General features: G+C 41.6%; 1 protein-coding gene across 2 annotated transcripts in view; it reads right to left on the bottom strand.

The window, feature by feature from the left end:
- Positions 1-24331, bottom strand: part of KHDRBS2 (KH RNA binding domain containing, signal transduction associated 2) — a 341718-nt gene that overhangs the window by 159028 nt on the left and 158359 nt on the right. For both annotated transcript variants that reach the window (XM_081906474.1, XM_081906475.1), the window contains exon 4: positions 12369-12515. In XM_081906474.1, the coding sequence (XP_081762600.1) occupies positions 12369-12515 (147 nt within the window). The remainder of the gene's footprint in view (positions 1-12368; positions 12516-24331) is intronic.

Below are 24331 nucleotides of genomic sequence, written 5' to 3'. Positions count from 1 at the left end.
GGATAACTGATTAGCCATGTGAAAACAAGGCTACCTTTAAACAAACTTAATACACCCGCTGTGGCTCAGAAACAGATGGAACCTGTTAAGCTAAAGTTCTCATGCAGGTAGAGAAACAGCATAACAGGGACCCATACAATTTTATAATCTGCATCATAGCAGCACATTCAAAATGCTGCAGCAAAATGGTCTGTCAGATTTGCGACTGCAGAAAACAATTTTCAGAGGCTTATATTATCACTGCTATTAACTGTACCTGTCTTCAGCTTGGCTCGCAAGCTGTTACCTTGTATATTCTTCTCTTAAGATTTCACAATAAATACCTTCCACCAAAGCCAAACACTTAAAATATTAAAAGAACAAACAAACCCCGGAACAAACGGCATCCAAGGTGCCTCCTGTGTCCAAGCTGCGAGGATGGGAACAATTTCAGGGAGAATAAGATTTAGCATAAATCATAGCAAAAAAATAATAATCACAACCCGCATCAAGCCAAAACCTGGCATATTTTGTTCTCTCCTACTGACACCTGCAGATGTGCTATGTATGGCTAGTTCTCAAAGGTGTTCCTGTCTCTCATGGGCCAAAAATTATCTCCAGACTTTCCGAATATAAGGATCCCTTGAGATTGCTTTTCTTCTGACTTTTAACATAGGTGTCTCTAGGCAGAAAATTTTGATCTATGATTCATCAGTCCTATGAAAGCAGTCTACCACTTTCTCCCTACGCGCCTGCCAAGAGTATCAGCAGGAGAATCTTCCTTTATCTGCAAGCGGATTTTATTTTATTTTTATTTTTTGCACTTTCTACAGAAATAGACCCTGCAGAGACATAGAAACCTGTGCTGCCATTAATGTAAGAAAGCTGGAGATGCTGCGAGCACACAAAGGCCCCTCTTTAAAAATGGAAATGCGGATGACAACCCTCTATAGAGAGAAGCACAGGCAAAAATAAATAAATCTTATAGCGTGTTGTGGAGTGGCGGGGGTACCATGGCTGACAAGATGAGGAGGACCTGGAGGATGGCAGCAGCAGCAACTGGGGATCCTGCTTCCCCACAGCTCTACAAATCAGGGTGCATTTACTACATGCAGCAACAGCAACCATACAATTGCAGGGGACTGAACTAGGGTCCCTTCCAACTCTATGATTCTAAAAGAAGTCTAATAAAAGCAGGGCCAGATTTAGGTTTGATGAGGCCCTAAGCTACTGAAGGTAATGGGGCCCTTTATACGTCCAGCTGTCCTTTCAACAACAAATTGTTGCTGGTTTTTGTGTTGAATATATGCTATATTGAAGGGACGCAGGTGGCGCTGTGGTCTAAACCATTGAACCTAGGGTTGCCGATCGGAAGGTTGGTGGTTCAAATCCCCACGACGGGGTGAGCTCCCGTTGCTCGGTCCCAGCTCCTGCCAACCTAGCAGTTTGAAAGCACGTCAAAGTGCAAGTAGATTAATAGGTACCGAACCACTTTGAAGGTAAATGGTGTTTCCATACACTGCTCTGGTTTCTCCAGAAGTGGCTTAGTCATGCTGGCCACATGACCCGGAAAAACTGTCTGCGGACAAACGCCAGCTCCCTCTGCCAGTAAAGCAAGATGAGTGCCACAACCCCAGAGTCGTTCCCAACTGGACTTAACTGTCAGGGGTCCTTTACCTTTTTTATATGCTATATGGTAATTTATGGACCTAATAGGTATCTAAAACCATTTGCACATAACAAAATGTGTATTTTAATATTAGTTAACAGGTACAACAGCTTGACCTACATTCAACTGTGCTGCACTGCAGTCTGCAGCTGTATGCTACATGTTGCCATGCAACTAGTCCATGCAGAATGTAGGCACCCTATACAGCGGTACCTCAGTTTAAGAACAGTCCCAAAGGCTTCTCAGCACAGGTTTGAAAATCAGCTCACATCTGCCTTACCTAATACATGATTCTCACAGTAGCCTTCAAGCTTGTACCTGCTAATCTTGGTGAAGGATATCCAGAAACCTTGGGCACAGAAAACCCATTTACTGCAAACTACTGAAGTGGTCCTATACCTCTTGGTCTAACTTCAACAGATATACCCTGAGCACTAGGTGTGCTCCAATCCCTACATAACAAGCAAACTTATTTATCATGACATATAACCTCCATATACTGTATGTACAGTTGGTGACACAAGTTGTATCATTTTTAACTTCATACATACAAATTCATATATACATATATACAGATTCCTGTTCTTCATCTAAGGAGATCAGGGCAGCGTACATGGTACTTCCCCTGCCTTTTATCCTCAAAACAACCTGTGAGCTAGATTAGACTAAGACGCAGTACTTGGCTAAAGGTTACCCAATGACTTTCACAACTGAGTAGAGATTTGAACCCAGCTTGCTCAGTCTTAGTCCAGTGCTCTCACCACCATGTCATACTGGCTTTCAAAGTTCCTACGAACTTCTCCATACATTCATTGAAACCATGATGGCCAAACCCCAATGCTGATGTGCCTGGTGTCCAATTGGGATTCTTCATAACACCAAGGGGCTAATACATGTATATGCCCCCATTCTCCCTAACAATGAATATTCAGCCACTAATTGGGGGAGGGGGAGGGAGAAAGTAGCCAATTGGCACAATTTTACTTATTAAATCTATATACTACCCTTCATCAAAAGATCTCAGGGTGGTTTTGTTTCCTCTCAGAAATTAACTGAATGGTTGAGAGAGGTTGTATGAACACCTATTTAGTGGTTTCCTGACACATACACCTGAAGCAAAGTAAAGTTTGTGCTACCATTTATACATTGCAAGCTGTTTCTATCATTTGAGGGGAGGAGGAAAAATCACCTTGGAGAAGTAATCCTATTCCTGTCTTGACCCTCTCTTCATTTCATAGAGGAACAAAAATAATTTTACGAACTTGCTGCAGATGAAGCAGTGAAACTATGATAAAATGTCTGAGGCATCTGACACTCATATCCAAACGTAGTTACCTGTATCCATATAGCACACAGAATTTATCTATGCTAGATTAATCTTTTTCACCCTGAAGTAAACTGACATTTGGCCATGTACTGAACTGGTCTTCTACTTGAGTGTTTTCCCAATGCTTTATGTACAAAGAAAGAATGCAAAACCCTCTGTTATGTAGCACTGATGCATTCCCTTTCATCATGCCAGATAAGCAGTCAACACTTCTGGGGATGAAAGTGGCCAGAGATATAGAAGAATGAAATTCGGAAACAAAAGGCCAGCTGTTGTGGGGAGGTTTTGTTCATCCCCAGAAGCTGAAGGCAATTTCTTTCCACAACCTGCAATTTAGGCTTAGCTGTTTTCACTGTGGAGAAACCACAAGCATTACCTAGGGATTCATACAACAATACGTGTTTCTCGTCATCCACATTCAATTGCAGTGCCCTTGCTCTGTCATCTGATGGGAAACCTACACCTTATGATGAGCTGTGCATTAGATAAACCTTTTTTAAAAAGACATTTCCCTAATGCTGAGTCTCCAGACTAGCTGGCAAATATTTCATAAAATTTCAGCTGTGATTCAATTTTTCATTCAGGCTCAATATGTCATACCCTCACTGCCCCCACACCAACAACCAACTGCAAATATATTTTCAGTCAGACATAATAGGTAAACAATAGACCGACTCTAATAATAATGATTTCCCTCTAAAAGGGATTCCTCAGAGTATTTGGAATGGCTTATTAACGGATTGCTTTCATTGGCTAAATATGCTCCCAAAAAGGCCTTAATCCACTTAAATACCAGCATATCAGTTCCCATAATGAGTGTGCAAATGTGAAGGAGTGATATCACATTGAAGCAGCTGTTCAGCTAATCCCAGGCCAAGGGTATTTGCTTGTATGTTCTGCAAACAATCACCTGATCATGATGTGGACAATAGAAGATTAAAAAAGCAGGGCAGGTGATACCCTTTTTTCAAGGCCAAAATATGTTGCCAAGGCTCCCTCAGCTCTTGGTATTCAGAAAGCTTCTTTTAAAGCACACCAAGGAAAAAAATATTCTCAACTGTGTAGTTTTTGAAAGGATTGGTTCTAACTTTCTCCCTTGAAATGTTAGGAATATATTGAGGGTCCCCCCCCCCCCAATGCATGGAACATGCAATAACAGGGAACAGCTGTGATGAGCTTAACTCCCAGTGAAGTTTTTCCAGTTTGATAGGAAGGGCTACAGGTCAGCCGTAGACCATGTGCTTTCAATACAGAAGGTCCCAGATTCAGGAGCAGAGCAGCTGGCATGGTATGTGTGTCGGATGCAGTTACTGCAAGGGGGCAGGGGGATGGGGGTGAGGTTGGGGCTGTGCAAGCACACTGGCAAAGCCAATCCAGCACTCCTGCTGGTGCACCTCTGCATCCCTGACTTCACCCCTGCACCACCCCAATAAGCAGCAGCAGCACTGCTGTCAGGAAGGCAGAAGTGTGATACTTCTCCAACTGTTCCTGTCCTGGTTCAATCCCTGAGGCTGGGAATGTCCCCTGTCTGAAGCCTCGGAGGGACACTTAAATTCAGTGTTGACAATAATGAGCTAGAGAAACTGATGGTCTGACTTGGTATAAGACAGCTTCTCATGTTTCTATGCCTGTGTGATACTTATAGCCAGGAAAAAAATAAGGGTTGATCCACTGACTTCAAGCACTGTAATTTGAAATGTGTATGGCTGTGGCAGGAAAAGAGATGCAGGTATATGCATTCAGCTGACCGAGAGACAAGAAAAGAAGTTAATACTCTGTATTAAGTTCCATATGGAAATTCCGTCTTAAAACATGAGAAAGATGAAAATATAGCTTTGTAGGGGTCAGGAACGATATAAAACATGCCCACAAGTTATTGTAGGGTTTTAAAAAGGCCAGGAAGCGCCCCTCATTGGTGTTATATAGCCATTTGTTGGCATCGGTGTGCTGCAAAATGAGGAAAGAAAACGACCCTTCAACTACAAGGCCATAATTTACAATATATATCAAGCAGTACTTCTTTGACAAATTTGCCCATATCTAATACAGTGGCAGAATTCCTAATTCAAAAGGTCCAAAGACACCACCAAGATAGTGCTCTTTGAGCAGCAATTAACCTCTGAACCACTTGGTTCCTCCCCATGGGGAAGGGGGGGGGGAATTGCCCAGTTATCATTACAATGTCTGAGCTAAAGGCAAAAAGAGAACTACTAGAAACGAAGAAACACTTGCTTTTGACTTCTTGTTCAGTTTGCATCTCCAAGGAAGTAACAAAAGGGCCCAGACAGAAGTACTTCCAAAAACACTCTGAGGGAATGCTGTCACTGTCGTGGTTTGTTTATCTATAAAAGTTTTGATATACCACCCACTCACATATCAAGACAGTGCACAACCTAAAATATCGTAAAAAAATACAATAACCACAATATAATACAATAACCACAATAATGGCTGGCTCATTTTTTAAAAAAGAAATTAACCACTGAAAATGCTTACAACATAAAAAAAAGTCTTCAAGAGACATCTGAAGGTTAGCAGTGAGGATGCCTGGTGAAAAAGTGCTCCATAGTGTGGGTAGGATGACACCAAATGTGCAATTTCCAGCTCAGCTTCTGAGACATGGGGAGGAGCAAGTAACACTGCTCCTCTAGATCAGGCTTCCTCAAACTAGGCCCTCCAGATGTTTTGAGACTACAATTCCCATCATCCCTGACCACTGGGTCCTGCTAACTAGGGATTATAGGAGTTGTAGGCCAAAAACATCTGGAGGGCCGAGTTTGCCTATGCCTGCTCTAGATGATCCCAGTGGCTAAGCTGGGATACAGAATAAGGGCTCTGGCAGCTCTGAAGGTATCCTGGATCTAAGTTGTTTAGGGCTTTGTACAGCTTAAGAACAGCCGGTGCAGATGTTTTAGCAAAGGCTGTCACATGCTGCCAGCCATATGGCCCCATCATTAGTTTAGCTGCTGCATTCTGCACCAGGTGGAGCTACTAGACCAGGGCCAAAGGCATCCTCACATAGAGTGCACTGCAGTAATCCATTCTCGAGGTTCCTCTCCCATTCCTGGTCTGCTCCACAGAAGATGAGCAACCCAACATGATCCCCAGGCAAGCAGGTTTCCATGCCCTGCTAAAGGCAGCCAGTGAAGTGGAAGAGGGCAATAGGAAACTAAAGATAACATCACTGCACATTTTTGTATACTCTGTGTCCAGGTAGCTGGATGTTACTAGTCTCCAGCTCTCATCAGCCCCAGTGAACATGAGCAATGGTCAGGAAGGATGGAAGTTGTAGTCCAAGAACATCTTGAGGACACCTCATTGGCAGGGACGGAGGAAGGGGGTGTGTTGGGTGCAGTGCGCCCCAGGTATCACCATTGAGGGGGGTGACAAAATGCCAGGTGGCACTCACTGCGTGGCCTGCAGCATGCCCAAGCCATGCATCTCTCCTGGGAGAGACACGGTGGCTTGGATGCACGCAGGCTCTGCGCTGGCCAAGTGGTCCACCCACCCGTAGGGCAGCTGAGTGGGAGGAGACAGGCAGACTCTGGAGGCCTCACGGTACCCCCTGCCCTTATGGGTGGCTCGCGCTGCCTCAGGCGCCCGAGCAGCTTCCTCCACCGCTGCACACTGGCTACCTCTGCTTTATATCACACTGGAGAATAGAGGAGAAAAATAAGGGGTGTCTTTTTTTTAATGACAGCCACACACCTCCCAGAATGTGTTGTTTGGGCAGGAAAGTTTCCTGCAGCAAAGCAGCTCTCACCTACACAGTACATAAAAAAGTTAATTTCTCATTCTTTCAGCTTAGTAACAGAAGGCAACCTATTTGCTACCACAATAAATATAATGTGTATAACAAAAAACAACAATAACAACCACAACCTCATAAAACAAATTAAAGATATATTTTGTCAAAGGGGGATAAAAGGCCTAATAGTCTAGTGTAAGCCTCTGCGGAATAAACCCTTTGGCATACACTTTAACAAGCCAGTTAATAACAGCTTTGTTAGCTATATTATACATCTGAAATAAAGCATTGAGGGATAAAGCTAGAAAACAAGCCATAAAATATAGTTTTTGTTTGTTCCAGGTCATTACTGCTGCTGTAAACCAAATCCTAAACCTTATAACAATTTGTGGATACTTTACAATGCAGCAAAGATGATAAAGTGGAAGGTTGTTGTTTTAATAAAAAGGCACCATGCTCAAATCAAATGATAAACAAATCATAGATCACAAAAGCCTGGATATTATATCCTATTTATAAAGGGGAGAAACAAATTGGAAAAATGCTAGGTTTTGGTCAAATATTTTTTTTTATTAGTTCAAGGGAATGTCTAGATTTTTATTTTTCCTTATGCTTCTAGAAATGGGGTTTCTCTGCCAACAAATAGAGTGATGAATTTTGAGAGGTCACTTGCTATGGATATGCAATGACCAAATGTTTTGGGTCAGGTTCTAATGTTGTACTTCCGAAAACAGTCTGCCTCAGTTCAAAGTGCTTCATATGCTGCCCAATTTGGCTCAAGATCCACCCTGAATGAGAAAATTGCCAAATGGAAAATATGTCCAGGGATGGAAGAACGGAGGATGAAATTAATGGACTATGCAGAATTGGACAAACTAACAGGAAGGATCCAAAACTGGCGAGACCAGAAGTTTACAGAAGACTGGAGTGAATTTACGGACTATTTGAAAAGTATTTGTGATGATCAGATGACGTTTGTAGGTTTGCAAGAAGTTCTGTGAGGAGTAATATTAGAAATATTGTAAAAATGGAAAAAGAGAGATGATATGTTAAATGATTTAATGGCAATATTAAGTTAAGAAAGGCATAAGAAGTGATTAAGACGGAGGATTATCAGAGGTGCTGAAGGAAGTCCAAATAAGAATGTATCTGTGATAAAGTGTGAGGTATGTTTTATAATTTTGTAAGCTAAAAACCATATATATATATATATATATATATATATATATATATATATATATATATGAGAAAGTATGTCCAGGAGCTTTTGTGCTAGGCACACTTGAAGTTGATTTGGGGTATGCATGAGAAGTAAAAGAGATTGGCTTTCCAGGTGAGCTCATTCCCTCTGAGTACAAGCTTATTCATCACAATGGAGATCTCCCTCCAACCTCTCTTCCTCCACCTGCTGCTATGCCTTATATAGTAAATGTAAGCGTTATTATTTTCACGTTTAGATGCTAGTGTGCAGCATGTTTCTGACATTCGGATCGCTGAGGCAGTATGAAACATTTCAGAGGTTGGTGCTTTGACTTGTGCAGCCTTGTGCTTCATCTCTGACAAGCTCCTAATCCCCCCGAGGCATCCTACTTCAGCTCAGGATTTAGTATTCCTCTGAATCTGATTACATGCCTACCATTTGCAGAAAGCCCCAGCACCTGGTAGATGACTGTCCCCTTTCCCCTTTACTGTGGGGAATTAAATAAGAATCCCTGTGGACCCACGTGTGTGGGTGAACAACAAAAGAATCAGCGGGTTGCCTGGATTCAAAACGCTGGGCTAGCACACAGAAAGCAGAGTATTAAATTCACAAAAATAAGCAGCAGAGTAAAGCATTAGGAATATAGGTTGTTAGGCCTTTTAATCCCTTTCAGCTGCACACAGCTGACCTCTTTCTATCTCTCTTGCATGAACAGACCACACACTGTTAAATAAGTTTAAAATGCTTTACTTACAGATTCGAGGTCTCAGTCATGCATTGTTCCATGTAGCAGAAATACTCTTGGGTAAAAAATACAGAATATATTTCCAAACATGTGCTGTAAGCTCAGAAGCAAGCTTACACACACACACACACACACACACACACACACACACACACACACACACCAACCATTGTTGGTTATAGGATGCAGATTAGATAGATAGATAGATAGATGATAGATAGATGCGCATGCGCGTGCACACACACACACAGTATAAAGGAAGTAGAAAGGGTTCACTTCCCCTCCAGAGAAGAGGGGGTGTGACCTAACTGAGTCTAGCAATACAACTCTGTGGTCCTTAACCCCTTCATGCACTAACAAACAGTCGTGCATAGTTATGTTTGACTGCAAACTCCCACATTTAGAAATGTGCTATAAAAAAATGTTGTTCTCAAAATTGCTATAGCTGCTAGACTTGTTCAGCTCCTTTTGTCTCTAAAACTTAAATCCCTAAGTAGCCTGTGCTTGCATCTCATCTCTAGTGCACCCCTATGTAAAGGCATTCACACAACTGCTAAAGCATCACAGACTGCCACTGCACCTAGTGCACCTGCTGCAGTACATTTAGAACAAGTTATTACACATTGTAATATAATTATGTTTTCTTTTTTCAAAAATATTTTTAAGCAAAAGAATAAACAGTATTTTAGATTCTATATCAAGACTACTGCAGTGTAAACAAACACAGCATGCAACAGAGAAAGTCGAGTCTTCCACAATGCAGTGTTCCTGTATGTGTTTGTGTGTTTAGGTGCTTAGGCAGTGTAAGAATAGGAGTGTTACAACTGTGCCCGTTATCATCTGTGAAATGCTGAAGGATCTCATTCTCCTTTTCTGTGAATGGAAGTAAAAAGGTAAAGGTAAAGGGACCCCTGACCGTTAGGGCCAGTCACAGACGACTCTGGGGTTGCAGTGCTCATCTCGCTTTACTGGTTGAGGGAGCCGGCGTACAGCTTCTGGGTCATGTGGCCAGCATGACTAAGCCGCTTCTGGTGAACCAGAGCAGCACACAGAAATGCCGTTTACCTTCCCGCCGGAGCAGTACCTATTTATCTACTTGCACTTGACGTGATTTCAAACTGCTAGGTTGGCAGGAACAGGGACAGAGCAATGGGAGCTCACCCCGTCGTGGGGATATGAACCACCGACCTTCTGATCGGTTTGTTGATTTGCCCTTGCACCTGCAAACCCCACCTCCTGCAGATCACCAATCAGTTCTGGAGGGGCTTGCAGTGGTGCTGGGAAAATGAGCTCCCATTCTCTTCTGTTAGCAGAAATGTTTGCTAGATGAAAAGCCCTTCCAGGAATGGGAAGGCATAATTAGATTTATTCCAGGAATTAGGGGTTTTGTATTGAGAGGAGAGAAAAGGGACTAAAAAACTTCTCTCATGTGTACTGGCTCTTAGCCTGTGGTTCTACCCCAGGATTGCTATGCTTGTGTAACAGACAATACCTGGTCTGTGACAACAATATGAAATATATACATTAGAAGAAAATTGGTATTAGCATGAGATTACCATCCTACATGAAGTAATGTTTTTTTTTATGGTACAGTCAATAAGTGTCCATAAATGAATATACTCTGTATATTAAGACTTGCTACTATATGTATAAATTCTGAATTCTAATTTGTATTGATTTAATGGGCTCATCCTGGGACTTTTATACGAGGGCCCATAATTAAAGTGTTCTGCTTTGACAAAGTCAATAATTCCATTTCCCCCCTGAGGCTCCTCATTCTGCTGTAGCATTCTTTATGAATTGAAGAGGCATGAGATTTAAACTTTGGTTAAGTGTGCAGTTTCTAGCAATGCCGCATGTGGCGCACGCTGCACTACTCAGCCACCAACTCAGGGTAGCAGCTGAATGAAGAAGGGCTAAAACACACAAATGCATCAGGCACCACACCAAAAGATGCTGGCTAAAAACAACTCAGTTTATACAGCACAAGCTGTTAACGCCATGCCCACAATTCTTTTTAACTATATTGTGCTGTGGTTATTTGCACGTTATGTCCTTGGTGGTTGTGCAATCTCTTGATTTGTCACAATGCAAGAGTGCTGCAGATAGTACTGAAAAGGATGAACATGTAAATTTCCTTCTCTGCTTGACATTTCAAGTACTTCATGGAAGGGAAAAAATTGTTTCCAAAAGCACACCTTTCCAGCTTGGTTCCAACCCTCCTAGCTCTCAAAAAACCAAGCTTATAAGCAGGTCCAGGGCTTTTTCTTCAGCCACAACTCAGTTCCAACACCTCTCAATGGGCGCCATTGGCATTCTAAGAGAATGAGGGAGCTGTTCATGGAGAGTTCTGGCATGTCTTTTTCTAGAAAAATAGCACTGACCAGGTCTATCCACTTTTCAGCATTATTCAGTACATGGGGGGCACATTAAGAATATAAGAAACCTGCTGGAACAAAGTCATCATGGCTAGTAGCCATTGATAACCTTATTCTCCAAGAACTTGTCTAATCTTCTTTTAAAGCTACCCAAGTTAGTAGACCTTACTATATATTCACCCCCAAATCATCATTCACAATTCAATTTGCCAATAAATTCTTGGGATAGCAAGTTCTGGATATCTATATTTCCTCAGTTTCTGAAAGGGTAGCTATGTTAGTCTGCTGTAGCAAAAACAACTGAGAGTGTTGTGGCACCTCAAGGCTTAACAAAATTATTACTGCATTAACTTTTGTGGCCTTCATCAGATGCATCTGATGAAGAGGGCTGTAGCCCATGAAACCTTGTGCGATAATAAGTTGGTCGTGCCACAATCCTCTCGGTTTTTGTACATTTTCTCAGTTCTGATTGGACATGATCAATTTTTTAACCACAGCCTTTTATTTTTGTTCATGCCCTCTTTATTCCAGAATGGCACACCAGAACACAGTGAAGCTCTTAATCTAAAAATGGCATTGAAAAAGCTGATAACTTTTAAACAGCTGGGAAAAGGTGGCTGGATAGACAGTAAAGATAAATCCTTTTTAGACATCTTTCCTTGCCTGATGTCTGTGACAAGATCATTAGCCATAACAGCTGTGTTAAAGTGAGAAAAGTGGGGGGGGGTGTCCAATATGTTTCAACAGGAAATTACATAATTATTTAGGAAATAGTGGAACTGCAAAACCATTTACCCTACCGTGGGCACATAAAAGGTCACACTGTGTGTGCTCCCTAGCCATGTACAGTTTGGATGGATACCTGGGAAAGCATGCAGTGTAGTAACGCAATGTTTACATTGCTACCAATGAACAATACTCCATGTGGACAGCACTAAAACTAAGCAAATACAGGGGGTGGGGTATTTCAGACAAGAAACACTCATTTCTTCAAAATGCACCTCTCTGAGGTGACATTGCCCTGGAACAATGCACTCTTTGGCCACAGTACTGAATCTGTTCCTTAAATATCTCTGGATCTGGGTCATTTGTAATTTCAAATAGATCACTCGGAAGTTCATAAAGGAAAATTTAAATGCAGAATGATCAAGGATTGCTGGAATATGTTATATTGTTTAATTTGCAGCCATGACAGTGCCATGGGGAAGGAGGAGAAACACACGAGTAATGGTGGCTCTGATTTTCAAGTATTGCTCTTAATGCATTTGAACTAATGGCATAATACACACACACATTTGCAACAGTGCTACAAGCAACTTACTGGAACGAGGAATTTTTTAATTTCTTCCAAGGCGTGACTCATCCGCGAATAAGCTTCCCCGGGTGGGGCAAACACTTCAATTAATACATGTAGTTCATCACTCAAGTGTGCGTATTTGGCTTCCCCACTCTTCCTTAGTTCTTCTTCCTGTGGAAGAGGGTATTTTTAGAAATAGAAATCTATTCACTTTGCATTGATTTAGCATTTACAGAGAACACGACAAAAGGGCATAATCTAGGCAGGCTTTCAACAAAATGAGGCCCTCCGAGAAACAAAAATACCTGGTATAAATTACTTGATCTGAAAATCACTTTTGAGTGTGTGAGTGGTAAAAAAAGAAGAAGAAAACCTGGCATAATTAACATCTACAAAGAAAGACTTGCTAAATACTTTACAGGAATGTGTTAAAATTTAATGATGAATGCAATTAAAAGACAGAGTCTTTGCAGATTAGGTTTTCCGGAGCATCTTATACTAAGGACACAATTAAATATGTACTAAAATATGGTGAATCCAGAAAGTCAAAGAAAAAAAAGGCATCTAAACATCCTGCATGAAGAAAAATCAGACTTTTGTAGTGTTTGGGGTGGACCAAAGCATACAGTTTTAGTGTGTACTGTACAAGGATGAGTCGGCTTAGGTAAGCTACAGTAGGAAACTTGCCCCAAGATGTTTCTTCTCAACCTGGTCCTTACTGTCCACTAGTGGGCGTTTCAGGATTCTAGGTGGGTGGTAGGGGGTTCTACGGCACAAGTTGAATCCTCCTTCCATTGAGCACTGGTGGGCGGTAAGGAAATTTTACCAGCAACAAAGATGCATTAGTGGGCGGTAGGTATAAAAAGGTTGACTACCCCTGATCTAAAGTTTATGCATAGAAAAAAAAATTGGTGTGCAGCTCACTTTTCTGCACTTAGCTTTTCCTATGGCAGTTGTCAAGTCTCTCTATTTGGGTGGAATGATTTGAACAGTGTTTTTCCTTTCCTTATAAACAGATGACTAGCACTCTGCTATCAATAACAGTTTTCAACAGAGAAAATTCCCTACACATGAAATCTTGCACGTGGCCTATTACACATGGATCTTGGTCTGTTATAGAGACAACATGCAATTCCTGCAAGGTTTTTTCAGTTTTAGTCAGATATTGTGCAGTTTTAGCAATGATCTATGCTCTGTATCTAAAACCAAGCTTTGAAAAAAGGAAGACCAGGCATTTTTTCACTACAACGTTACAGTTTTATTGGCTATCTCCAGCAACTGCTCTAGAGAAAGCGGTTTAAAATTATACACTAAAAAAATCTGAATAATTCACAACGAATTGTTCTTTCTATAAAGCAGAGAGTGATGCGCCTTCCTTACATATCATGGGAACACTTCATAATGATTCCCTGTTATATGAATGCAGTTGAGAACCTCAGGTTTTGAGCAACTCGGGTATTGATCTCTTCAAATGGACTTTGCCCTGAAACATTTTTAGTAACAGATAAATGATGGCAAAGCCCAGCACCTATTGACTGACATTCACGTCATGTGGCTTCCCCTCTCCCTCACAACAGAGGTTTTCCAGGGGGAAGGGTACTAGCGCATAGCTGTCAACTTTCAGATTTGAAAATAAAGGAAAAGCAGCCTAGAAAATAAGGGATCAGCAGCCTCACCTGTCCCGGGGACAGTCTACGGGTTATCTAGCAATCCGGGATAGCAGCGGGAAGCAGTGGGAAACGAAACAGCGCTGGAATAAGGGAATTTCCCGCAGAAAAAGGGAAGGTTGACAGCTATGTACTAGGGTATGTCCTTTTATTTCTTTAACCTTTCATCAATTAAAAATCTAAAGTATCAATCCGGTACTGGGGTTCAACGTATCCCAGTTCAAGACAGACATACAAATAAAATACCTAGTAGAAGTTAATGGGCACAACACCATTTGCAATTTAAAAGTAATAATCATGCCTTCACTGAGTATTTCTCTAAACCAGTAAAACAATGCAGGTCAACTGTGGAAAAGGAAACTACAAAAATAATATGTGGAATGCTGCGGCCCAGGTATCCTGTAAACTCAACGCCTATTCACCTATTACCTTAATGCTGTAGAGATGTTTTTCCTATTATATCGTCAATATGTTGTAGAAATCAGTATTTCCCCCCCCTGTTAGATGCTAACCTCCACATAACATTTTGTTTCCTGGTTGGCGAGCGTATCCCCTCCTCCCCCACTTTATCTCTGCTGCCGCCATATAGATCAAAGCTGTTATGTTTTCTTATACCAGTTAAACTTTCAATAGTGTGGTTTGTTCATGGCTGCAGCTCATGGTTAGTGAGGAAGGAGCTTGGATGACATGCTAAGTCAAACCATGGCTTAGCTCAGCATGGTGTGGGAGTAAAAATGACTGGGAAAGACCAAAGTGGCTGCGAGCTCTGCTTCAGGGGGGAGCCCACATGTCCTCGTGGTCCCAGTAAGAAGAAGAGAAGAAGAGGAGGAGTTTGGATTTGATATCCCGCCTTTCACTCCCCTTCAGGAGTCTCAAAGCGGCTAACATTCTCCTTTCCCTTCCTCCCCCACAACAAACACTCTGTGAGGTGAGTGGGGCTGAGAGACTTCAAAGAAGTGTGACTGGCCCAAGGTCACCCAGCAGCTGCATGTGGAGGAGCGGAGACCCGAACCCTGTTCCCCAGATTACGAGACTACCGCTCTTAACCACTACACCACACTGGGTTTGGGTTACGATGTCGTGCAAATGCAGCCAATGTCTAAACCTACATTATGCCTGTGTTAGTACCAGAACATGCCTTTTGGGGAACAAGGAATTAGTCAAACTCTAGTTTGAAAACAATGAGTTATCATAAATTCACTGGTAAATTTTTAACCAAGTCTTTAACCAGTTAAAGATGCCTCATTAAAAAGTTGATTTATTTGAACGGGTCTCCTTTGAGTATGACTAACGTTGGATATCACCTTTATTTTATTTAAAATATTTATTATGTGCTTTTCAATACAATAGCATCCCAGAGTGAGTCATATAAACTGTTGAAATTTAACATGTACGATAAAACAACAGGTATATTTCACATCAATCTCAACAACAAGAAGAATACATCAGCGATAGCAAAACAGGCACTAACATATAGCAAATAGCTGATGTAGTGTATCTCAGATAGCTGCAGAATATAGCAAAAACATCACCGAGATAAACTGTCAAAATTCTGAGCATTTTGCAATAAACTGCATTAAAGTAAAAAGAACAACTGGAGCGGTATTAGTACAGCATGACCAAAATGTTCATATTGCACATACATTTAAGTGCCATAATGTATTCATAAAAATGTCTTTACAGAATTCCAAAATGTATTCCTTCTTAATAATGCCTTTGTGATTCTTGAAATGTATTGGTAACAGCTGCAATATAGATGGGATTCATCTGATGCCAAAGAAACTTCAAGGCAACACTCAATCACTTGAGTCATTGCAATTGCTCATTCTGTTCATGGATGAGACAATGCATTGCCAGGCCGGGGGGAGGGGGGGCTTTGCAGAAAATGTCCAAAAGGTTGATGTTTCTAGTTATAAACTCAGGAATAACAACTATTGCTGTGTACAGAGGAGAGTGAGAGAGAGAAAACATTGCCCAGAGCTATGCTTATTGCTTCTCGTCTTTTGTGTCAGTTGTTCTTCTGCTAGCCTTCATGTGTGAATGAGCTTTCTGAATGATAATGTTATGGTGTGTGTCTGATGAGCCACGTAAAAATTGCGAGTCCTTCAGTCAAGGATCTAGGAACAGTGTAAGAAACTAGATGCTACTATTTAACTCATCTGTGGGGAACTTCTGCTTCTCTCCCCCCTACCACAGATGTTGCTGAACTACAACTCCCATCAGCCCCAGCAAGTATTGTCAATGGCTAGGGATTATGGGAGCTGTAGTTCAGCAACATCTGGAGGTCCAAATGGCCAAAGGTTTAACTCTTTGTTACTTCAGAAGAGGCCTATTGTTGTATTGTTTGACCACTAGCAGAAAAGTCCTATTTATTCTGTGATATTCTCACACAGAAATCGATAGCTTCAGTTATATACTTCTTAAGTAGCTCCTTTCAGAATAATGAAATGAATCTCAGAGACTTTGATATTGTGTGTGTGTGTAATTTTAGAGAGCCCTTTTTCATTTTTATCTTTAGACCCAGTGGGAGCTTTCCTGCTTGCAGCGGGGTAGAATTTTGATATAAACAGTGGGGGAGGGAATGGGTTAAAGCCCCCACCCCACATACTATGGTCCCACTCTAAGTTACCCATAGTTATTTCATGGTTATACCTATGGTTATTTCATAGAAATATCAGTCACACAAGGTTAAACACGATGACAAATGTCACATCTAGCTTGGCTCTTTGAAGCTCCAGATTTGAAGCAGAGACTACTCTAGCAGTCAGGGCTTTGTATAAAAAAAGATTGATAAAACTACTTAACCACTATATATATATTCAGTATCACAAAATATTCTCAGATTCCGTCTTTTAGACAAACGCTAGTGGCAGTCTGCAAACCATAAAACATTAACAGACACTTGTGGTGACAAAATATTTTGAATTCATATTTTGAAGCATGAAACAATATTAGTAAAAATGCCTAAGACTTGTCAAAGAAAAATCTACCTCTTGTTGGGGAAATGCCTTTGCTGTAATCTAAAACATGCATATGCTGTGCTATCTGGGTAATGTACAGAAGAGGAAAAAAAATTGAATACCAATATGTTACATGACTAGTGTTTCCATACTAATCATATTGGCTTTTACCTGCAGTGTCACAAAACACCAGCATCATAAGCACTTAGGCACTTGCATAGCAAGCCATAAGATGAGGCTGAAATTGCTTTTCAAATACCTTTCAACTTCCAGCCACAATTACTTTTAAATGAAGTGATGGTCCCATCACTGCAAATCAAATCAAACAAAATTTTGTTTATCTTCGCAGTAGTGCTCTGGAGAACCTTTACTTCTCTTTTCACCTTACTTTAACTTAAATCAAATGAATATAAACTGACTTTTCACAATGTTTAAAATACAATTTATCTTTAAAAACAAAATAGCAACTCATATCTTCATAATTAATAGTAAGCCAGATGTTGTATCATTCCCATTGTTTTAATATTTTCAGCTACCCCAGACTGAATTTCATTTGGATTACTTTCACTAAATATGGTCAGCATTAAAAAGAAAAATGCATATATAATTTAACATTATTAATATTTGTGCATCTGTTTCTCATGCTTTCTTGTAAAGAAATGAATAGTCTATCCACTGAAAAAGAAACTTTGTCTCCATTATATATCTCTTAATTGGTTTCTATCTTTTTTTCTTAAGTAGTTATGTAGATATTCAGACTACAAAATAATGGTAAAATATCTGTCTGTGGCTTTGGAAACTATGCTATTTCCCTTTTTAGAGGCAATTGGTAAAAATAAATAAATCTTCAAAGCAAAGGTTGCATATCATCTTGCTTTTAAAAAAAGAAAGTCTAGATCCTACAACTAAAGCAGAAAATATCTGCACTACAAATGAATGAACATGGAAAATTCCAACTGCATTAGTCTTCCTAATACATTTATACTAATACCCAATTCATCATAAATTCCATTGTGCAATTACTTTATCAGAATAGTGCAAATTACTGCATATGAAAAATTGAAGTTCCCATCCTGTTCAGATAAAATTATACAGTCTTTATAAATAACTGTATAAATTTTAAAGGTGCTATTTCCACATGTCCTTTGAGGCAAACTTTAAATAGCATAATAAATTCTACTTCCTTGCTTAAGTCTCCCCAAACATTTAGTGCAACACTATTTCTTCTACTTTTCTCTGTGGAGCTGGAGGCATCTCTTCCACAGTGCTCTCTATGGCAACTAAACATGAGAGGAGTATCTCAGAAAGAGAGAATGGCAGGCGATGATGAGAACTATTTTCCAATGGCCACGTCCTTAGAGGGCTGTGGTCTTCATTAGAGAGAGAAAATGTAGCCCAAGATACTTTGTGAAAGTGCCAGGACTCAGTGGTAGAACACACACTGAAGGTTTGATCCCTGGGATCTCCTAGTACAGCTGTAGAAGACTCCTCTCTGAAACCATGGAGAGATGCTGCCAGTCAGTGCAGGGACAAACGAAGGCTAACTGGCACCCGGGGCGGGACAAACCACCGGCTGCGCACGCGTTGCGCCACTACGTACGATGCATGCATGGTGTCACTACGTAGGGCGCATGTGCGGCATTGCTATGTACAGTGTATGCATTGTATGTAACAGTTTGCCACCGGCGCTGCCTGAGCACCGTATGGACGGTGGTGGAATCGTCCACATGCAGCTGCGGCGGCGCGGTGGCTGGTCACGCCGCCACGCCCAGGGTTGGTGGGGCAAGCACCCCTCCAGCCCAGGGCTCACTGCCCCCCCTTGCGACACCACTGAGTCAGTGTAGACAGTACTGAGCTACCAAGGATCTGACTATACTGAAGCAGCTTCCTATGTTAGTGGATCCCTAGGTAAAGTCTCAGGCCTGGGAAACAAGTGACGCCTTTATTCTGACCTAAATAAAAATGCCAACTCCTAGTGTAAGCTTTATTTTGGTATTCCACCCTGCCAAAGTAGGACAATGCTATGCTACCACTTTCAGGATTTTTCTTTTTCTTGATCCAAGGTGGCTGTCTGAGAGACCATAACAGCCTCCAATAGTCCAACTCCTGCTCTCACAGTGGCCAACCACATGCCTATGAGAAACCCACAATCAGGACCCAAAAGTCTGTGTGCATGTGTATGTAAGTCATTATGGGTATAGAGATCAGACACACTTACATTTTATGAAGCTGGTGAAAATGGGACAGAGATGAGAGGAATCTAATTAATTTATGTTCTAAGTAGGTATCACAGCTTTGCAGGTTCCAGTGCCATGTAGAAATGATTCAGCTTTATAATATTGAGCACTCTTCAACACAGTTCCAGTTCCAAGGTATTTTAGAGTCCTGGGCTGCCAGGAGGGGCCCTCCTTAAGTAGCCCCAAATCACCCTCATTGCTGTTAACTCTGCCAATTTCCTTGCTCCTGTCCCTCTGGGCCCAGACGAAGAAGTCAAGATTAGTGGAAGTTGCTGGTCATTCTCTTTGCTCCTGTAACTGCTTGCTTGGGTGGGTGAGCAGGCAGCCACAGCAAAGTAGTCACAGGTCAGAAAGCTCTGGGGGTTATCAACCCCGATGTTATATTATCCCAGTGGCAAGGGTGATGTGTGCCCCTTATCAAAAAGAAGACAAACTGGGAACTAACCCGTCTATCTCACAACCTACACAAGGTTCACAAATGTTTTTTGGAGCATATTCTTTCTGCACCCAGGGCCAGTTCCAGAGAGCATTAAGAGTAAACATTTGCCCAGACCTCAAAACTGGCAAAGGACCCACCACCCCAACATTGCTGCTATTCTTTTTTTGCATAAAGAACTCAAGAAGGTCAAGATAAAGCATTCTAGGTCCTGCCTCTTCCAGGTTAAGGAGGCCCACTGTGGATGCCATGTCCAATAGCCCTCACATCCTCAGCCAGCTCTGTCTCCATTCTTTTCCAGCCATGCTTCAAAGGTATGGTGGATGGGCGGAGCAAAGAGTACTCTGCGCAATGATGCCACATTGGCAATGCTATTCTTCTAAGTTAAGACTGTCATGCTGTCAGGCTGCTGCCAGCGACTCCCAGCTGGTTGCCCAGGAACGTACAAAGACAAGGAAATGTTTCTTACCGTCCACTTTTTATTCAGTATTTACAGAGATACTGTACTCTTGGATAATGGTGTTGTCCCAAGTGAATCTCCAACCCCTGTCTCTCCCACTTCCTCATCTGTCAATCTCATCGTCTCTCCTATGGGTGCTGCTACACGACCTCTATCTTTGAGCTCTTTGCTCTCCTACTTTCAAGGCTTGCCAGGTTCTGGGAGTGGAGGGGGGGTCTGGAATGCTTTCTAAAGACACTGTGTCCTTCAGCTGTCACCCCCTGGTGCTTCCTCCCCCTCCTCCCCCATTATTTTCTAACTTTCCCCCTCATCTGCCTCTGAGTTGTGACCTTCCTCAAACCACTGTTGCAAATCTAAACTGTCTTCCTCTTTCTCCTCCCTGGAAGGATCAAGCTGGGGAGGCGGTCTCCACCATTCCTCCTCCTCTCCCCAGTCCCTAACACATGTGCAGGAAACTACTGAATATATCATGCACTCTTTATGGGGAACTTGCATAGAGAACATACCAGTGAGGCCCCAGAGAGCTGCCATAAGTTAGAGCTGGCAATACTGGACTAAATGGGCAGATAGTGTGACCTGTTGGAAGGCAGCTGCCTCTGAACAGTTAGTTCTGCTGCAATAGCCCAAAGAGAAATGAAAATGTTCTGAGCTTAAAAGGCAAATATATGACCTTTGCCTTTTGTACCATGTAATCTAGAATCTCCTTTGCACTATATAGATGGAGGGAGTAAAATACCACGAAGACACATATAAGATGTCTCTTTGTGTTTTTAAAGGCTGGAAGTGTCATGATTAATATAGGTTTTTTTTCCTTCCTAAAGGTGAGCCCACCAATACTGAGAGTTAGCCTTTTGAAAATAATGTAATTTTTATTTTTTTTTTAAAAAAAGGAGCACTATTCAAGCATTCACAATTGTCCAGTCTATCAATTGATGAGAAGGTCACGACCATTTAAATACATAAAGGTTAAAAGAAAGGGGGGAGGAGAGAGAAACCTTTAAACAACTAATATTGCCTGTTAGCAATTTGATCAGAGGAAGTACTTGAAAAGAAAGAACCAATAAGCTGCAGCAGGAAGGGAGAAGAAACTACACTGCCCACTTTTAGACCACTCTGTGCTACAGGAATAAAAGTCGAGAAAGTGCTGTGTGTAGATTATCAAGATTAAATTCCCTTTCACAGTAACAACAGTTATTGCTGGATGAAGGAACATTATTTCCATAATTATTACAAAATAAAAAACTTTTGGCCCCAATCCAGAGTTCCCCAGGTACAACAACAGGCTGCTAATGCTACCTCCAAAAGAAGAAGAAGGAAGGCAAAACCTCAAAAAAATTGCAAGCAGAGCAACTTCTATGAAGAGTAATAGTCTTAATTGGGGGGGGGGAACGCCCCTAAGCATGTTTTAGTTGATAATCTTCCTCAAAGGCAGAAGATTAAGATTATTCTATCAAGGCAACATCTGTCCTTTAAGACAGTACCTTGAGTAGTTGTTTAGTCATTTAGTTGTGTCCGACTCTTTTTGACCCCATGGACCAGAGCACGCCAGGCACTCCTGTCTTCCACTGCCTCCCGCAGTTTGGTCAAACTCCTTCATGGATCACTGCCTTGTCATGGCGAAGGGGCTTGAATAACTCAGAGAAGCTATGAGCTATGCTGTGCAGGGCCACCCAAGACGGACAGTTCAAGGTGGAGAGTTTTGACCAAACGTGATTCACCTGGAGCAGGAACTTGCAAGCCACTCCAGTATCCCTGCCAAGAAAACTCCATGGACAAAAACAACAGTGCCTTGAGAGAGGAACCTTAATCTTGTGCCCCTAATGAAAGTTGCAACCAACAAAAATGCATTTTTAATTCAGTAAAGTCCCTTCATTCAGTATGGCACCCATGTTCGTTTGCCCAAAGAGTGCTGTTGTCAGTAGTGTCTGAGCCTTTCCACAACGTTTCTGTCACAAGCGACATTAGTGTGTCGGGCTGCTCGGTGTTTCCTCCCTTCCACGTAGAACAAGATGGGGAGCAATAATGAGTGAAGTGGGCTTGTAACTTTTACTGTTCAAAGAATTCATCTTTTTGATGTTTTGCATCCTTTTGGTCTTTTGTTGCTGCTCCTTTTTGTCCTTCCAAAGTTAGTTCCAAACCCTGATGAGTTGGGAAGAAAAGGGAGAGATTCCAGGCAGTTTCTTCCCTCTGGCAATGCTAATAATCTGTTGAGAACAAGGGAACACCACCATGCATTTGTGATTCTTTCTCTTCCCTATCACTGCTCTCCCCACACACTTTATAAACAGGTGATTTGGCAATCATCCATCTGAAGCACATGCACGGAGTTCAGGAATCATGGACACCCACTCACATACCAGCCATGCTTCAATATTGGTCTCCTATGGAGGGCTTCTCAATGCCCAAGGCACGTTGAATCGAGACCTGAAAGTGATGCCTTTACAACTGAAATTGGTAGGAGGCGTGTTTCATGAAAAGTTCCACACCGATCCATCCTTGAAATGCACCCCCTCCAGTTTTAGTAATTGTTCAGGATGGGGAAAATGGAGCAAAAGTATTTGCCCACTCAGAAAGGTGGCTCCATAACATCTGGTTGTATGGATCGTGTAGACATACCCACTTCTCTTAATGGCACCAAAGCAGCTGCTGAAGAGGCCAGTGAACAGGAATGAACAAAAAGAGGTAAGTTTTCCAGGGTTTGCTGTCTCCTGAAAATGCTCAAACCAATGTTCACCCATGAAAACTGTTGTTGCTACAACTTTATTGAGTCTGATCATATGGTTAAGACTGCTTAATGGAGAAGAGGTTTCATGACTGGCTTAATAGCCAGTGACCAGAGGTGGCTTCCATTGCCAGTTGCTTGAGAGCTTGACCTTGAAGAGGAAGTACTCCATTTGAATTGAAGGAGGCAAGGGTGATTCGAGACAAGCCCAGCTGCAATACAGAGGTTGCAAGTGTTGCAACCTTATTACTATTTATAGCTCTAATATCACTGATGTGGAAAAAGGAGTAAGAGATTATCTAACAGACCAAATTAATTTGAAATGTGGCCTGTGAATGTTATTAAATCCAAGACAGCTTTTTTGCAAGAAATTGACTGTTTAACATTTTTTGATATAAAAAGACTGAAACTTGAAATAAAAACCACTTGTCAGCTCCTTATGAATCATTTAGTGATACCCAGCTTCTATTAAGTGAAAATTAATGTTATGCCTCATATTAGTTCCCCCTTTGTGAAGAGAAGTCTCCTTTGTATGGTTAGTTACACCGACATAGATTGCCAAAATAGAGCCCTAGGCAAACAGTTTGATGAGAAATTAGTGCACATGTGTAACAAATTAAGATGCAGTTTATCCTGGAATGTTTAATAGCAGTCTGTTTGAAATCAAAGCATGCCTCCTGCAAATGTCCAGTTCTTGTTTTGGGGCTATGGGTGGGAGTTGTTGCCATTTAATAGCTGTTCTGATTATATTTTGTTTTGATATGCTGTAACCTTCCTTGGGACCATTGGATGAAGGGAATGTAAGAAATACAGGAAGTAAATAAACAGACAGACAGTAGTGATGTAACTGATGCTCCGTATATGGATCTGTCCGGCTCACATTATTCAACCGCCTTATGAATCAAGTGCTGTTTCCTCAGACTTCTGCAGCTTGGGATGTTAAATGAGATTCTATGCATGGGCAGGCAGTGTTCAAAAGACACTCCCCACCCCACCCCCCTGCAAGCTACTTTGCAGGCACTTGCAAAGTGTTCTATTTTTTAATGCCAAGTCCTTACTTCTGAGGAATCTTTCATTAATTTCTGTGAAACTATTTGAGGTCCCCCCCCCCCCTCCCATGAACAATATACTATGCTGCACACATATCATAAGCTGGTGGAGTTGCACAAGCCATGCATGGGACCCCAGACAAAACTATAATTCTGAGGGGTAAATGTGATAATATGCACCTGTGCACATGCATCAAAATTACAAAGTTGAATAAAAGTCTCAGAAAACAGATGAACTTTTTTCAGAAACATTGCTGAGAAAATTCAAAAATAACAAGCTGATTCTCAATTGAGCCTTGGGCATTTTGCTACATGCACACAAAGAGACTGAAAGGAGCACTAGAAATTCTTCAAATCATTGTGGAATTCAAATACAAAAACCATGTTCTTCACTTATCCCGAACTGCAAAAGTTGGGATGAATTCTGCATAGAGACATTTTAGTACAGGACCTCAC

The sequence above is a fragment of the Podarcis melisellensis genome, assembly GCF_964234715.1.
Source record: "Podarcis melisellensis genome assembly, chromosome: 3".
Taxonomy (NCBI): Eukaryota; Metazoa; Chordata; class Lepidosauria; order Squamata; family Lacertidae; genus Podarcis; species Podarcis melisellensis.
This window is presented reverse-complemented; position numbering and strand designations above follow the sequence as displayed.